The sequence below is a fragment of the Pseudopodoces humilis genome, chromosome 22 (genome assembly GCF_049639895.1).
Source record: "Pseudopodoces humilis isolate 2021_Gansu_Grassland_sample_001 chromosome 22, ASM4963989v1, whole genome shotgun sequence".
Classification (NCBI taxonomy): Eukaryota; Metazoa; Chordata; class Aves; order Passeriformes; family Paridae; genus Pseudopodoces; species Pseudopodoces humilis.
In genome coordinates, this window is record NC_142221.1 from 3,827,422 (window position 1) to 3,841,964 (window position 14,543).

General features: G+C 47.5%; 3 protein-coding genes and 4 non-coding genes across 8 annotated transcripts; 2 read left to right on the forward strand and 5 right to left on the reverse strand.

The window, feature by feature from the left end:
* Positions 1-357: 357 nt before the first annotated feature.
* Positions 358-4,454, reverse strand: RPL7A (ribosomal protein L7a). Its single transcript, XM_005529228.3, has 8 exons — positions 4,406-4,454; positions 3,740-3,860; positions 3,327-3,476; positions 2,272-2,412; positions 1,859-1,938; positions 1,404-1,534; positions 969-1,038; positions 358-516 (listed from the first exon to the last, which is right to left on the reverse strand). Exons 1-8 carry the CDS (start codon positions 4,406-4,408, stop codon positions 412-414), a joined length of 801 nt encoding a protein of 266 aa, XP_005529285.1. The 5' UTR covers positions 4,409-4,454; the 3' UTR covers positions 358-411.
* LOC148182664 (small nucleolar RNA SNORD36) lies at positions 1,609-1,682 on the reverse strand. Its single transcript, XR_015774402.1, has one exon. It is a non-coding gene; the product is annotated as a small nucleolar RNA SNORD36 (small nucleolar RNA).
* Positions 2,090-2,167, reverse strand: LOC148182665 (small nucleolar RNA SNORD36). Its single transcript, XR_015774409.1, has one exon. It is a non-coding gene; the product is annotated as a small nucleolar RNA SNORD36 (small nucleolar RNA).
* LOC148182666 (small nucleolar RNA SNORD24) lies at positions 2,484-2,548 on the reverse strand. Its single transcript, XR_015774411.1, has one exon. It is a non-coding gene; the product is annotated as a small nucleolar RNA SNORD24 (small nucleolar RNA).
* Positions 3,545-3,617, reverse strand: LOC148182667 (small nucleolar RNA SNORD24). Its single transcript, XR_015774410.1, has one exon. It is a non-coding gene; the product is annotated as a small nucleolar RNA SNORD24 (small nucleolar RNA).
* Positions 4,455-4,500: 46 nt separating the features above from the next.
* On the forward strand, positions 4,501-10,482 carry MED22 (mediator complex subunit 22). Of its 2 annotated transcripts, none has more exons than XM_005529229.3 (4): positions 4,501-4,651; positions 5,078-5,158; positions 5,432-5,640; positions 9,153-10,482. In XM_005529229.3, exons 1-4 carry the CDS (start codon positions 4,529-4,531, stop codon positions 9,349-9,351), a joined length of 612 nt encoding a protein of 203 aa, XP_005529286.1. In that variant the 5' UTR covers positions 4,501-4,528; the 3' UTR covers positions 9,352-10,482. The 2 variants fall into 2 exon arrangements, with proteins under 2 accessions (XP_005529286.1, XP_087921931.1); XM_088065805.1 differs by having other exon boundaries at positions 9,159-10,482.
* Positions 10,483-10,612: 130 nt separating this feature from the next.
* Positions 10,613-13,851, forward strand: SURF6 (surfeit 6). Its single transcript, XM_005529232.3, has 4 exons — positions 10,613-11,291; positions 11,687-11,902; positions 12,494-12,585; positions 13,030-13,851. The coding sequence occupies exons 1-4, from the start codon at positions 11,198-11,200 to the stop codon at positions 13,696-13,698; spliced, it is 1,071 nt and encodes a 356-aa protein (XP_005529289.1). The 5' UTR covers positions 10,613-11,197; the 3' UTR covers positions 13,699-13,851.
* The last annotated feature ends 692 nt before the right edge of the window (positions 13,852-14,543 follow it).

Below are 14,543 nucleotides of genomic sequence, written 5' to 3' on the forward strand. Positions count from 1 at the left end.
GGTGTGGAAGGTTGTAATACTGTGTGTAACCTATACTGTAACCCAGTCCCAGGTAAGGAGAAATTGAGAGCTATTTCCAATTTAGATTTGCAAAACCAAGCCAAGCTTAAAACCAGAATTATCCCAGCCAACTTCAAGATCCCAGAGCATGTGCAGCTGAGCTGCTGGGTTGTGTGTTCAAGAGAGGAGTTATTGCACAGGACTAGTAATTAAGGGAAGTTATTGCAAGTTCAGTAATATCCAGCTCTGTGCAGCCATTTGTGGCCAGCACTATTCTGTCACTGGATGGAAGGCACAGAGTACAGCAATGCAGCTGTGTTACTCCCTGCCTAGAACACTCCCATGAACAGAGACCACTGAAACAGCTGGGGTTTATTATGTACAGAAAACACGGTGCAATGCAGTACATCTTCAGCCCAGCTTTGTAGCCAGTTCTTTAGCCTTTGCTTTTTCCAGCTTCGCAATGCGAGCCACTGACTTTGGACCCAGAACATTCCCGCCCCAGTGACGACGGATCTGCAAGGAAGGGAGAACAGGTTAGAGATCTCATTCCATCTTTTACTGTGCCACTCAATTCTCCACAAGGGGAAGAGCTCCCTCAACTACAAAGTCCTACACATTTCAAGCACTGCACTACATTTTGGAGCAGCAAAGAGAAAAGCTTAAAATCTTTCCCAATGAGAGATGTTGGATTCAGCTATCCCATAATTCCTGGATTTAGGATATGGAGTTTTGGTAGCAGAAGCTGTTGCCCTCTCTGCAATCCTTGCCCTATGGTAGCCATTTACGTCTAACCTGGTGACAGCTGTCACATTTTACCCAATCCTCAGGTAAAGAATCTGGGTACACTGTAAGCAAACCTAGGTATAACACATCCAAGTATAAACTGATGTCACTATGTCCAATTTCTCTGTTCTGGGAATGTTAACAGTGTAAAAAGACAAGGCCAGCAGCACAGAGAATCTTACCTCATCATATCTATCATTGTAGTTGGTCTTGACAGCCTCCACCAGCTTTGCAAGGGCTCCCTTGTCCTCCCTGTTGATGACAATTTTAGTTCCTTTAGAGCCTTGAGTTAACATTTTCCATAATTATATTGCCATAGAATTTGAGAGCTTCTAGTGACAACCCAATTTTTAAGGTTAAGCAAAAACATCACTTGCAAAGGCTTAACACTCAGAATCTGCACTGCTCAGATTTTGGAATAACAACCTATTTGGTAAACCAAACTGATCTGCACCTTCGGGATTTGATAGAGACATTTTTTCAGACCCTACAGAGGTGGAATTTTAATTTTACTACTTCAGAGAGACCCAAGTTTGCTACCCACCTCCCTTAGAGCCTGTGCTTAGGGCACTTTGCTTTCTCCACGAGACAGTCAAGTGAGCTCTCAGAACACTTACGGGTTAACCTGGGTGAAGGCCACAGAGGTGCAGGTCTTCCTGTGGACCAGCCTGCCCAGCCTGGCTTTGCCCTTGATGATGCAGTAGGGAACCCCCATCTTTCGGCACAGGGCTGGCAGGAAAACCACCAGCTGCAAGGGAAGAGAGTGCTGAGTAACTGAGGGTAAACATCCATTTGTGCTGGGTGTCAGCCTGGGCTGTGGCAATTGCTCAGTGTTAAAAAGCTCGTTTTGCTCTTCACTGCTGGTTCAGGTGAAGAAATTCAAAACATCATTGCAAAGGGCCCAGCCTCACTGTCCCACCAGGACAAATACAAACACGCACAAGCATCCCAGTTCTGGCAAATGTGTGGGTTTTTTGTGCATTCTCTCTCATACAATTTGTCCCAAAATCCATTTTTGCCTTCAAAGCACTTCTGACCCTACCCTAAGTTACACAGGTCGCCTGTAACATACCTCAATGGGGTCTACATCGTGGGCAATAACGACAAGCTGAGCTTTCTTGTTCTCCACCAGAGTTGTGACAGTATTAATACCTGAAAAACAAATTCTAGATAAGGTTTGATTCCTCTCAGTCCATTTTCAGAGCTTTCTTGCAAGCCAACTCTGATTCCATAGCACAACATCATTATGGAAGTTACAAAAACTTCACATCAATGGCACAAAGACATTTAATGGACATTTGCTAAAGCTCAGGGTTAAAAAGCTCGTCTATTTTGCTCTTCACTTTGAGCTCAGGTGAAGAAATTCATAACATCACTGCCATAGCTTGTCCAAGGCTGTCTAATTGACAAACCAACTCTTCCATCAGTTTTCTCTCCCACAAAGTGCCAGGCTTCCATATTCCATCAGCTCAGATACAAAGTTACCTGCTCTGAGGACCGGTGGCCGCTTGGTTGGAGCATCTCCCTTTCCTGCAGCTTTCTGCTCAGCACGAGCCAGCAGCCTCTGTTTCTTCTCCTGCTTACTTTCAGGCCTGTATTTGTGTGCCAGCTTCAGAAGCTGTGTGGCTGGAAGAGAACAGCTAATAGTTACTTGCATGACCTGAAAATCTAAGCACCATTTTTTAAAAACACTGCAGTGCATCAGCGATCTTGGTGGTTGTCATCACTTTTTTTTCAGAGCAAAAAGGGATCATCATCTGCACAGTCCAAGAGAAGAGCACCCTGAGAGCCTCTGTTTGAATGTGCCTCTGATGACACTGAGAGTTCCTTGACTGGATGAGGAAATGCCTGTGGACACCCCCCACAGCATTTATGGTTAGAGGTGGTGCACTGGCTCTTTTAAACCAAAGAGCATCTATGAGGAGGAAATTATTCTACACAGGTCCGAAGTCTTTTGCATAGACTCATTCACAGAAGACCCCTAAATTCCCTTCTTCCTTTAGTGCCAGTTTTGCCCCAAAGCCTGCACTCTCACAGATGTCTCAAGCAATCTGTTTACACCATCCTGGGTAGTTCTACATCAAGCTGGAAGAATGGAATCACAGTTAAGATTTAATGCAGGGTTTGGGTCAGTAAATAGAGCTTTGATATTTTCTGAATCCCTTTCCAGGGGGACAGCAGCAATCCAAGATTTAAGCCAGCAAATTGATTTTGACCCTAGTCACTATTAAAGCCTCCCTAAAACATTTCCACAGACACACCCCACCTTATCTTTGTTAAGGCTAATTTTGGTTTCTTTTCCCTTTTTTGAGGCACAGCCATTTACAACCCAAGCCAAAAGAACTTCGTGGGGCACATCCTCACCTGTCTGGCGGTCCAGGGCCTGGGTGAACTGGTTGATGGCAGGAGGCCTCCTAAAACATTTCCACAGACACACCCCACCTTATCTTTGTTAAGGCTAATTTTGGTTTCTTTTCCCTTTTTTGAGGCACAGCCATTTACAACCCAAGCCAAAAGAACTTCGTGGGGCACATCCTCACCTGTCTGGCGGTCCAGGGCCTGGGTGAACTGGTTGATGGCAGGAGGCACCTTTAGGCGTTTGTAGAGGATGGACCTCTGGCGCTGCAGCCGAATGTAGCGTGGCCATTTCACAAACCGGGTGAGGTCACGCTTGGGCTGGATATCCTGTCCTAAAAAAACACAGCCTTTAGCTCAGGGCTGCCCCAAATCCAGAGCAGCAGCACAAGAATGGTACAGAAGCATCAGTGATCTTGGTGGTAATGTGTCAGCACGACCACTCAGATAGCAAATATTCTTTCACATCATCTGCATCTTGCACAAGAACAGCACTGCACAAAGTCTAGAGTGATTTTTAATGTTTATATCTTTGACATCTGTTCATTGAACAAGAAAAACACATGGGAGCAGCTATCGCAAACATCCACTTACTCACCAATGCCAAAGTTCTTCGGCCTCTTCTCAAAGAGGGGATTGACAACCTTCTTGGCCTCCTGCTTCTTAACTACAGCAGGGGCCGGTGCCACCTTCTTGCCCTTGGCCTTCTTTCCTTTCGGCTGCAAGCAAGAAACACACTCTGTTTTCTTTTTCCTCCGAAACTCGCGTGCTTAGGCAAATTACCAGCCCACCCTGGAAATGCATTTATTTTCCCAGGCATTTCACCAGCATGGCGGATTTCCATGCTCGCCCTGCTCTCCCAGAGAAAATTCCTCGCTTTACGTTTACAAGTTTTATAAACCATCCCGCGAGGGAAGAAGATTAAAGCGAGTGTGATGATCGCTTCTCCCGGCCTGGCGCTCTCCGATAGCAGCGGAGATGCCCCCACGGCGCATTACAGACCACGGGAGCCGACCTACCCCGTGAATGCCCCGCGGCCTGCCCGGGCCGGCAGCAGCCGCAGCTTCCCGGCCCGGGAGGGCAGGCCCATACACGGCCTTCCCCACCACTGCGAATCGGGCACGAAACACCGCTCCACCGCCTCCCCCGGCAGCCGAGCACCCTCGCGGCGCTGCCACGGCCCATCGGCAGCAGCAGATGACGGCGGGCTGCCCCAGATGGCGGCGGATGGCCCCAGCCCCCCCGCGCCGCCGCCATCACTCACCATCTTGGGCGGCTGGAGAGAAAGGAGGAGCGGTGCATGCCGGGAGATATCTACGGCGCGCGAGATCTCGCGAGATCTCGGGGGGGCGGGTCCGGGCCCGGGCCCGGGCGGGGAGGCGCGGCCATGGCGCAGCCCCGGGTGCTGCCCCAGAGCAAGGAGACCCTGCTGCAGTCCTACAACAAGCGCCTCAAGGACGATGTCAAGTCCATCATGGACAACTTCACCGAGATCATCAAGACGGCCAAGGTGGGCCTGAGCGGGCCGGCTGCTAAGCGGAGAAGGGCGGGGGCACGCGAAGAACAAGGGACTGTGAGGGGAGAGCAAAGGCCGTGAGCAGAGAGGGGAGGACCTTTCGTAGAATCCCGAGTGTTAAAGGCTTTAAAGGGACCTTAAAGATCATCTCCTTCTGCCCCGTGCCATGGGCAGGGACACCTTCCACCAGAGCACCTTGCCCCAAGCCCTGTTCAACCTGGCCTTGAACACTATGCGAATTGAACTGTAATTAACATACAGATGTGAATTTCACATATATAATGTGTGATCTCGTTTCACACATACAGGAAATTCACACACGTGCACATAGATATTCCCATATATTATATCTTGTAACATAGCAATTGTCTATTTGGATTTTAAATGTGCAGAGGTGGATTTGTGTACTTTTTTCTTTAGATCGAGGATGAAACTCAAGTCTCTCGAGCAACCCAGGGTGAACAAGATAACTACGAGATGCATGTCAGAGCTGCAAATATTGTGAGTAGCATTGAACTGTTCAGCCCTGTGGGCAGCATGTCCTACAGGGGCTGCTGGGTTCATTTTTGGGTCTTTATAACACTCCCAAGGACTGCTGCCAGGAAATTCACTTCATGTTTGGGGTGGCTGGGGAAGGCTGGGTCAGGATTCTGTCAGAATCCTCACATATTATGGGAGTTTTTATCCAAAGTTTGGGCTGAAGGAGAAGCTTAAAAGATCTTGGAACTGGAGCAAAGCCCTGTTCTGATGTGTGATTTTTCTTGCTGCTGCAAGGTCCGAGCTGGCGAGTCCCTGATGAAGCTTGTGTCTGACCTGAAGCAGTTCTTGATCCTCAATGATTTCCCCTCTGTGAATGAGGCCATCAACCAGCGCAACCAGCAGCTGAGGAGTCTGCAGGAGGAGTGTGACAAAAAGCTGATTGCACTGCGGGATGAGATCTCCATTGACCTGTACGAGCTAGAAGAAGAATATTACTCTTCCAGGTACAAATAGGGCAGTGGACTCTGCCTTACAACTCCAGTCACTTTTGGGGTAGTTAGTCCAGACCATCAAGTAGCCCTTAGAGTATAGCTGTTGAGAATGTTCCCAAAAATTTCCAGTTCTACTTTTAATTAGGTCAAACTCCTTTTCTGCAACTAAAGCAACTGCCTTTTCCTTGTGGAAACCCTCCAGGGTATAAGTGTCCTGGTGAAGGAGGTGTTCACAGCATCCCAGGTTTGGTAGGTAATTTCCTTAGATTTCTGTTGTAATCATTAGAAAAGAAGATGAATTTCCTTGGGGGAAATCCCTCTGAAAGAGCCTCTGGCTCTCTCCCTACAGAGACCAGCTTGCTGAGCTGGGTCCTGATGTCACCTCACCTTCGTGGTGAGTCCTTTCAGAAGTGACCTGGTCACACACTGTGCCTTTTCCTTCCCAGCCCACTGCCCCAGCTGCCTCCAGTCCTTCTGGGGTCAATATTTGCAAGGAGCAAAAAGACTTGCTCAGGTTCATTGAATTATGAAGTATTGTGATAGGATTTTCTAAGGAATTACTTATTACTGATTTGTTTATGGGATTTTTAATATTTTTAAAAGCCTTTTATTTAGCAAACAGACTTTAGAGAATTCAGACACTTTATTTTTTTTTTTTTGTCATGCACTCCAGCACTTCTAGTTGAAAGCAGAAGAAAACAAATATAAACCTGGTTATTTTGGCTGCACTTTCCAAGCTAAGTGAAGTCAGTGCAATAATTCTAGGACATCTAAACAAACACTTAACTTTTAAAAATCTTATTTAAAACTTTACTGACCAGGTTTTTCTGTGTTTGCCTTTTCCTTTTTTCTAAGAATGCTGAATGCCTGTAACCCCAGCTAAATCAACTAAATTGCTCAATATCTTTGAAAGCAAGGCCATTGTTTATGAGTAATATATGTATTTTAAGAGTAAAAAGATAATAATATGACACAGCTTAGAAGTAAAAGTTTAGAGTTATTTTTCAAACTTCATTCAGTTTTTTGAGGAGGTTGTGATGATCACAAACACAAGCACCTGAGAAGGTGCTGATATGTCCATGAGATAGCAGTGAGCTTATCCAAAGGGATGTGGTGTGGGATGAGAGTGCCCCACATGTGCCAGGTGTGTTTCCCTCAGCCTGTCCCCAGACTGCCACCACTGTGTGCTGGTCACTCTCACGTCAGGCCTGTGGGGTTCTGTCCATGCTGGCATGGTCTGTTCACCTGCCTGGCCCCAGGTGCACCATAAAGCAACCCTTGCTGGCAGAACTAACATGAAAGCACAAATGTTAGTGTACATCAGATGGATTTGCCTTCCTGCTCTTTCTTGCGGGTCATGAGGTGAGGAAACCTGGCAACTCTGCAGAGCTATGATCTGACACTTTGTTATCTCGTAGTACTTGGTCGTTTGCTTTTAGCACTTCCTCCCTTCCTGTGCTCTTTCCTGTCTCTTTCTGCACCAAAGAAATGGTGTCTGTGTAAATACCGAAACTGTGATTTATTCAAAGTCCTTTTATAATTAGAATACTACAATATTTTTAATGAAATCTTATTGTCTAATGTGAGGGAAAGGCTTTCTGTTCTGTCACAGCCATGTCTCAGTGGCTGTCAACACAACAGCCTATTTTCCCCCAAAGAGGAGCTCCTTGATGTCCTGGGAATGCCTCTTCAGTTGTAGGGTCAAGTGTTTGCCAGGTTTTTTATGTGTACATGGGGCTTTTGATGAGACCCAAATGCAGGTCCTTGAAACTAAACCTGAGACGATTGTCCTGAAGGAATCTTTGCTTTGCTGCCCTGTGATCTAGATTTCTAGAGCTGTCCCTCTGCACTCAGACTGGCTGGGTGCCTCAGGGGAGTGGTGAAGTCACTTCCATGCCCTGAGGAGCTGTCCCAGGACAGAGCAGCAGGCTGGCCAGTGCTCCTGGGCTGTGCAGAGCTGCTCCCTGACCCTGACTTTTGAGGAGTGTTAGCTGAGAGGTGGAGCTTAGACTCTGGAACTGTTCTAACTGGGGCAGCAGGAGAAGCAGTCATGCTTCTGACACAGATGAAACGTGGTTAGCAACTCCCCTGCCATGATGTGTGGATGCTGTGGTCAGGTTCTCCTGGGAAATGGTGGCCTGAGGACTATGACAGAGCAGGAATTATATTTCTGGTTCAGTCCTGATGGTCTTTGTTAACTGAACCCAGCTCCACTGTGTTGGGGGCTGATCTTCCAAAGGATTGTACAGAAGCTCCAGGTATAAAACCTGTATCCACTGCCCTCTCACTTCTCCTGCAAAGCCAGCTGGGTGATGCTGCCAGAAAAGAGCTCAGCTTGCACCTAGTGCTTTGTGTGCTTGTTCCCCAAGTGATAACTGCAAGTCCAGCTTGCCTTCTCTCATCCTAACTTCCAGACCTGCATTTGTGTTCCATTCCTCCTTCCTCTGAAATCACAGGAGCTGTCTTGAGTGTGGGGTTAAATCTCACATGTTTCATGTTTGTGCAATATGAACTGTCTCATATTTCTATACTTAAAATATTTCCCTAAGCATCAGTCCATACATTACAAATATAAATAAAGCTGCAACAACAAAATCACTTGACCCATTGGGTTTTGTTTTCCTCTGAATGCAAGCTACTTTCTGCTTCAGCACTCACTTTGTCTTGGGTGTCTCTTGTGTGTGCAGCTCCTTCGTCTCTTTGGGATTTGTGTTGGTTTTGCTCCAGTTCTTTCCGTGTTTTTTTTAGTTTTGGCCCTTCCACATTATGTTTTCCTGAGACTATGGGCAAGAATTAGACAGTTGTTTAAAACCTTATTTTTCCCACTCTGCTGGTTCATCCAGTGTTGGAATCCAGCCAACTGCTTTTAGAAGCACTGTTAGCTCAGGCTCGTGGGAAAAGGCAGGAGCTGTCAGTACTTTCTAATCAAACTGGGAAGCTTCAGTGGAAGACCCAAACCTGTGGGTCAAAAAAAACTTTTTTGAAAGGGCAGGGGTGCAAGTAGGGTTCTTCTTTATTGTGACATGGACAGACCACAAAACAATCGTGGTAGTTTTTTTGCTGAAGTAAAATTTAGAGCAGGATTTCTATTTTTTCCTCACAAAAGTTGCAGTCTAATTCCAAGTAAAATAATTGTGGGTAAGCTCCATGTCTCACTCATCAGTAGCAGAGCTCACATATTTGGGGGTGCCAGGACTTCAGCTCTAAGCTTTTCAGAGACTTGGAGTGTCTGGATAAGAATTGAGCCTGTTTCATTTTGTAGCCACAGTTCTGTCTCTGAAATTGCCCCAATCCTCACCAGGCCCAAGAGGTTTCAGGACCAGCCCTTCAGGGGGGAGTGTCTTAGGGAAGGCCAATACCACACGATTTAAAATGATTGCATGAACACAGACCTTACATCCAGCATTTTTTTTGCCATTTTCTTAATGCTTTGCTTCTGTCTTGCTCCCTCCACCCTTTCTATCCCTCCCCTCTTCTGTCACCCCACCTGCTTTCTCCTCACTGGGGTTGTTTGTTCTGGAAAGCTACAGTCTGTGTGACAGCAATGATCTCCCACTCTGCGAAGCCTACTGGAGACAAGACTTTGCCACGCTGTCCCCCGAGAGCCTGTCGATGTCTCTGGCAGCTGCCACAGCAGAGCAGAGCGTCGCCACCTCGCAGAGTTCCACCCCATCGCACCCCCACGTGAACGGGCACGGGGCGGGCCCCGCCGAGCATTCCTGAAGAGGATCCTCTGCTGCCGGCACGGCTCATCCGGGGATGGCCCTGCCACGGCACCGCACTGCTGCAAGTCTTCCTCCTGCTGTGCTCAGCAAGCTGCTCCTGCTGTCGGGAGCTGTGCTGGCAGCGTCCTGCTCCCTGCATGGCTGCCCTGCTCTCTCCACACCAGGACCTTGCCAGGAGTGTTCTTGTCCCTTAAGAGATAGACATATGTAGACACAAAGTGAATCTCGTTATAACAAATTAGAGTCAGATTTGCTTTAATGTGATAGTTACGTGTAGAGTTCATTAGAAGTCCAGTTTGTTTTCGTATGAGTGTTGGGAGTTGAATTTCTTTGGGATAAACTTGAGCCAAATGTGGGGACAGTGAGCGTGTTGGGGTTTTTACTCTGCTTCCCAAAGTTACTGACATTCTGGTCGCTTTAAAGCTCTCTCAGGATGGCATCTGACAACCTCTGGTCTACTGTAAAGAGTCTTACAGTATTTTTACACAACAGTCTTCACTGTCAAAATGCTTTACAAACTTGAACTCTTGATTTGGAAGGAGAATCCCAGGAGACCCTTATGGAAGAGCAGTGTTTCCCCCTTGGAAGAGGGACAGGGATCAGACTGAGGGATCAATGACACCACTTGCTCAAAGCCACAGAGAAGCAGTGTCATGCTTTAGTCAGTTGATTCCTTCCTCAGTGTTTACACAGAAATTCCTGTTAATATAGTCTGAGCTAACATGGAGCCACTGATTATGCTGGCTTTTAGTTTTGTTTAATGAGAAAAATCTTGAGAGCAGTGAGGGATACTCAGTTACTCTCAGTTTCCTTCCAAGGAAACACATTTGGTGCTTGGTCTGCAGCTGTTTCAGCAGCTCAGCACATCTTCTGTCCTTTCCTTTTGTGGTGGCTCTGCCTTGGCTCGAGCTGTGCGGCTGAAAGGGAGATGCCACTGAACACTGTTACCACAGCTCGGTGTCACCACAGAGCCACCAGTGCATTCCAACAACAGGGCTGAGCTTCCCCATCTTTCTGCTGTAATGTCTCGTTTCCTAGGATGTGAATTTTGCTATTGGTTTTTGATTTCTTTTTCTTCCATTCCATTTATTTTTGTAACTAGGTGATTTAATAAAACTGTTTTGTATAATTTGTAAGGTGTGTGTTTTCAGCCACGAGGCTCTGTGAAAGTGTCACAATTAGGAGCGTGCACATTCGAGGAGGGGATGAGCATTGTCTTGCAGGCTGTGAAGAAAACCCTGCTCCCCGCAGCTGTTCCCGTACAGGGGCTGCACAAACCATCACCCAACTCTCCCGTGCTCTGGAGACCTCACCCCTGTGCAGCGGGGAGCTCGGTTTTATCCTCCAGTAAAGGGAGGTTTGGCAAAGAAAGGTTTGGCACCTGCGGCGGAGGCGAACGGGGGCTGCCTGCGGGGAGGTGTCTGGAAAAAGAGGAGGTCGCAGCCCCCCAGGAGAGCCCCGAGCACCTTTGGTGTGGTTCCGCTCCGTGCTGACCGTGCGGAGCTCCGGCGGCCCCGCGGTGCCGTCACTTCCCGGGCGGTGCCCTGCATCCATCACTTCCTGCCGGGGGTTCCACGAGCAGGGACTGAGCCTCTTTGGGACCCGGGACTGAGCCTCCGGGACCCGGGGCTGCTCCTGCGGGACCCGGGACTGAGCCTCCGAGACCCGGGACTGAGCCTCCGAGACCCGGGACTGAGCCTCCGAGACCCGGGACTGAGCCTCCGAGACCCGGGGCTGCTCCTGCGGGACCCGGGGCTGAGCCTCCGAGACCCGGGACTGCTCCTGCGGGACCCGGGGCTGAGCCTCCGAGACCCGGGACTGCTCCTGCGGGACCCGGGGTGGCAATGGCTAGCCTGGCCGACCAGGACTCCTACCTGCAGGGTTTGGCCAGGAGGGCCGGCGTGCAGCACGCCCCGGAGTCGCGGAAGAGGAAATTCGGTACTGGAGCTGTAACGCTTGGGTTCTGTCCTCTCCGGCCGATTTGTGGGAGGTTGGGTACGACAGCCGAGCCCCCATGGGGTGCTTGGCTCGGGATTGTGCTGGTTTATAACAAAAAAGCAATCTCCTGAAACACGGAGCTCCCGAACACGTTGTACTGAGAGCCGTGGAAATCAATGGTCTCCATTCGCTGTGGTGATGGATGGGGAGAGCTAGGGTTTTATGGAAGTTTGCGAGGATGTTTGGTCTATTTAAATAAATTCTAAAATGTGTAATTTTTGAACATTAAGATCTGCCATTGCCATGCTGGAACTTGAGTGTTCAATAATAACTGAGTGTTATTGAAGGGGAATGTAGCATTGTCCTCTTTCATGTAATTTATTTTTGCCTTCTAGTGTCTAAGCCAGGCCAGCCCGAGAATGCTGGCAGACAGGTCAAGAAACTGAAGAAAAAGAAGCCCAGGAAGCAAACTGAGAAGAAGAATGCTCCTTCAGCCAAACAGGTGGTTTCTAACACCAGTAAACCCACTCCAGGACAGAAAGCAGCCCCTCAAGCCAGCAAATCATCTCCACAGGGGGGTACACAGAACACAAAGGAGAGTTTGGCTACAGGTAAGAATTCCAGCTTTGCTGTGGTCTGAGTAAAGTGACCTGGGCTGAACTGGCTGCTTTTCACTTGCTTCACACAAGTCTAGTTTGGAAAGCCTGAATTGAGAAGATCTTTGCTAATTTGCTTATGCCCCAGAAGCTTTTGCCTGTGGACAGGGATTTGTTCCATCACCACTGGGTGGCTCTCTGGAAATGCTGTTTAACTGAACTGCAGAGGTTTTGTGCATGTGAGTAACTTCGGGAATTACCTGTGGATGCAATCACTGTCCTACCAGCTCAGTTTTCCTTTATGACTATGAAAAGTCAGATCTCAGAGAAAAGATGTCCTGAGCCTCTCTGTTTCACAAGCTTGGTACTTGTCTTTGGCTTGCCAGGCAGCCCCAGGGCATGCCAGGCCACTGCTGGCAGTATTGAATGACAAAAGGGGAAATTCTAAAGAAACCAATGAAACAGAAACTCTGGGTTTGTTTGGATTTTCCATTCCATTCACAGCATCTAAAGAGTTCCCAGAGTTTTTCCCATAGCCAGAGAAAGTGCTACTGTTTAGCTGGTGCTGCTTTTTAAGTATTTTTATTTTCTCCCTCTCGTTTTCAGGAAGTAAAAGTGAACTGAGTTCCCCTTCTGTTTCTGCAATCAGTCTGTTGCGTCAGAGACTCCACGAGAAGATTAAAAAGGCTTCTGGACAGGTATGGACACTCTGAATGTGTATCCATATGTGTGTTTATACACTTAAAGTTATCCCCAGCCTCCCAGGGCATGTGGGGACAGGATCTCACAGGCTCAGGGTTTGAGCTGATTCCATTTCATAAGGAGCTGCCTGTAGGTATTGCCAGGTGACCTGGTGTTCTGTGGAAAAACCTGTGAGAAAAAGATCTCTTCTCTTCAAAGAGAACATGCCTTTGGTGATTTTTAGGAAAAAGCCAAATAGTGAGAGCCTGAAAGGGAGCAGCTCCAGGCTGTTGAGGGAATGCAAAGGCTTTGAAATGTTCCTGTGTTTAGCTGAGTCACAACTTCACGTCACAGGTGGTGCATCTTAGGAGGAATTTAAAATCAGGAACTTGGGGAGACCCCACTTCTAATTCTGCTTGAACTCTTTGAGGCTTCTCATTCATGTCCATCTTTCTCCTTAGGATAATGCCAAAGAGTTAACCCCTGCAGTCCTGGAGAAGAGGCAGCGAAGGAAGTATGAGAGAGAGAGAAAGAAACGCCGGCGAAAAGAGTTGAAGATGAAGGCAAAAATGGAGAAGAAAGAAACTGAGGAGGTGCCAGCAGAGCCAGAAAAGAAAAAGGAGAGCAAAGCTGAGATTGTCTTCAACAGGGTTGAAGTTCATGAAGAGAATGAGCTGAACAAGATCCAGAAGAAGAAAGAGAAGAGGAAAGCGGTGAAAGGCAATATCACTCCTATGACAGGCAAGAACTACAAGCAGCTGCTGAGCAGGCTGGAGACCAGGAAGAATAAACTGGAGGAGCTCAAGGAGAAGGATGAGAAGAAAGCTCAGGAGCTGGAGACCAAGATAAAATGGACAAATGCTCTCTATAAGGCAGAAGGGGTGAAGATCCGTGACGACGAGGAGCGTCTGAAGGAGGCCCTGAAGCGCAAGGAGAAGCGGAAGGCCCAGCGCAAGAGGCAGTGGGAGGAACGGACTGTGAGGGTGGTGGAAAAGATGCAGCAGCGGCAGGATAAGCGCCAGAAGAACATCCAGAAGAAGAAGAAGGAGAGGATAGAGAAGAAGAAAGCCAGGGCTCGGAAGAAGGGCCGAGTTCTGCCAGAGGACTTGAAAAAAGCTGGGTTAAAGTGAGAGTGAGGCAGATGTCCTGGCACTGGGGTTCCAGGGTGGGGTGTCTGTGTAACTGTTCCAGGCTGTGGGGCAGGCATTGACACAGCTTCCCAGCCTCATCATACTGAAAAAACAGTTGTATGTTTATTAATAAAGCTTTCTATCCTAAAGACACACCTTCTGGCTGATTTCTAATAGGAATTATTATTTTTCTAAAGGGGATATGTCACCTGCTGTCACCTCCTCTGATGGGCAGCACAGTGTCTTCTTTACATCCCCTGGGAATGGGGAAGAGGAAAAAAAAGGCAAAAAGACCAAACATGGGATTCATCTCAACACAAAGATACTGCAAGTATTGTAAAACCTTTGTTTAATATGAACTTGGATGATACCCTTGGAAAGGTGAGCACATCTTGGATATATTTATCCTCTCCACTACAAGAAAACTGGAAATCATTTTTAATTTTAGGCAGTGCTGTTCATTTATCTTATAAGTTAGGTTTTATCAGCATTAGGTCAATACAGACATAAACACACAAATGTATATGTGCATGGATTTAGTGTGGAGCTAACTGATCTTTGTGGATCATTCATAGGACACACTGACTGATCTTGATGGTAGAAGGATTGGCTCCAAATCTATCTTTGGCAATAAAAAAATAGGCAAAAAAAAATAATTCTAGCAACCACAGGTGCCTGCAAGGGTTTCTTCGTTGTACAGTTCATCAGTGCAAAATTGGATTTGGTCATTACCAATTTTGTCCTTTATTGTTGTTTATACAGAATTACAAATGTAAACTTGAGCAGCTGTTTGTCCAGCTCAGGAGGGAAAGTACAGCTTGGCTGCTGGGGAAGATAAGTGGGAA

What these genes read in the sequence shown, in the direction of transcription:
- MED22 (XM_005529229.3), top strand. Translation starts at nt 4,529, where the DNA reads ATGGCGCAGCCCCGGGTGCTGCCCCAGAGCAAGGAGACCCTGCTGCAG. An exon ending in AGATCATCAAGACGGCCAAG is followed by an intron (nt 4,652 to 5,077) that starts GTGGGCCTGAGC and finishes TTTTTTCTTTAG; the next exon opens with ATCGAGGATGAAACTCAAGT. An exon ending in GAAGAATATTACTCTTCCAG is followed by an intron (nt 5,641 to 9,152) that starts GTACAAATAGGG and finishes TGTTCTGGAAAG; the next exon opens with CTACAGTCTGTGTGACAGCA.
- SURF6 (XM_005529232.3), top strand. Translation starts at nt 11,198, where the DNA reads ATGGCTAGCCTGGCCGACCAGGACTCCTACCTGCAGGGTTTGGCCAGG. An exon ending in AAAGGAGAGTTTGGCTACAG is followed by an intron (nt 11,903 to 12,493) that starts GTAAGAATTCCA and finishes TCTCGTTTTCAG; the next exon opens with GAAGTAAAAGTGAACTGAGT. An exon ending in TTAAAAAGGCTTCTGGACAG is followed by an intron (nt 12,586 to 13,029) that starts GTATGGACACTC and finishes CTTTCTCCTTAG; the next exon opens with GATAATGCCAAAGAGTTAAC.
- RPL7A (XM_005529228.3), bottom strand. An exon ending in GCCACCGGTCCTCAGAGCAG is followed by an intron (nt 1,939 to 2,271) that starts GTAACTTTGTAT and finishes TTTGTTTTTCAG; the next exon opens with GTATTAATACTGTCACAACT. An exon ending in GCCTTCACCCAGGTTAACCC is followed by an intron (nt 1,039 to 1,403) that starts GTAAGTGTTCTG and finishes TGTCATCAACAG; the next exon opens with GGAGGACAAGGGAGCCCTTG.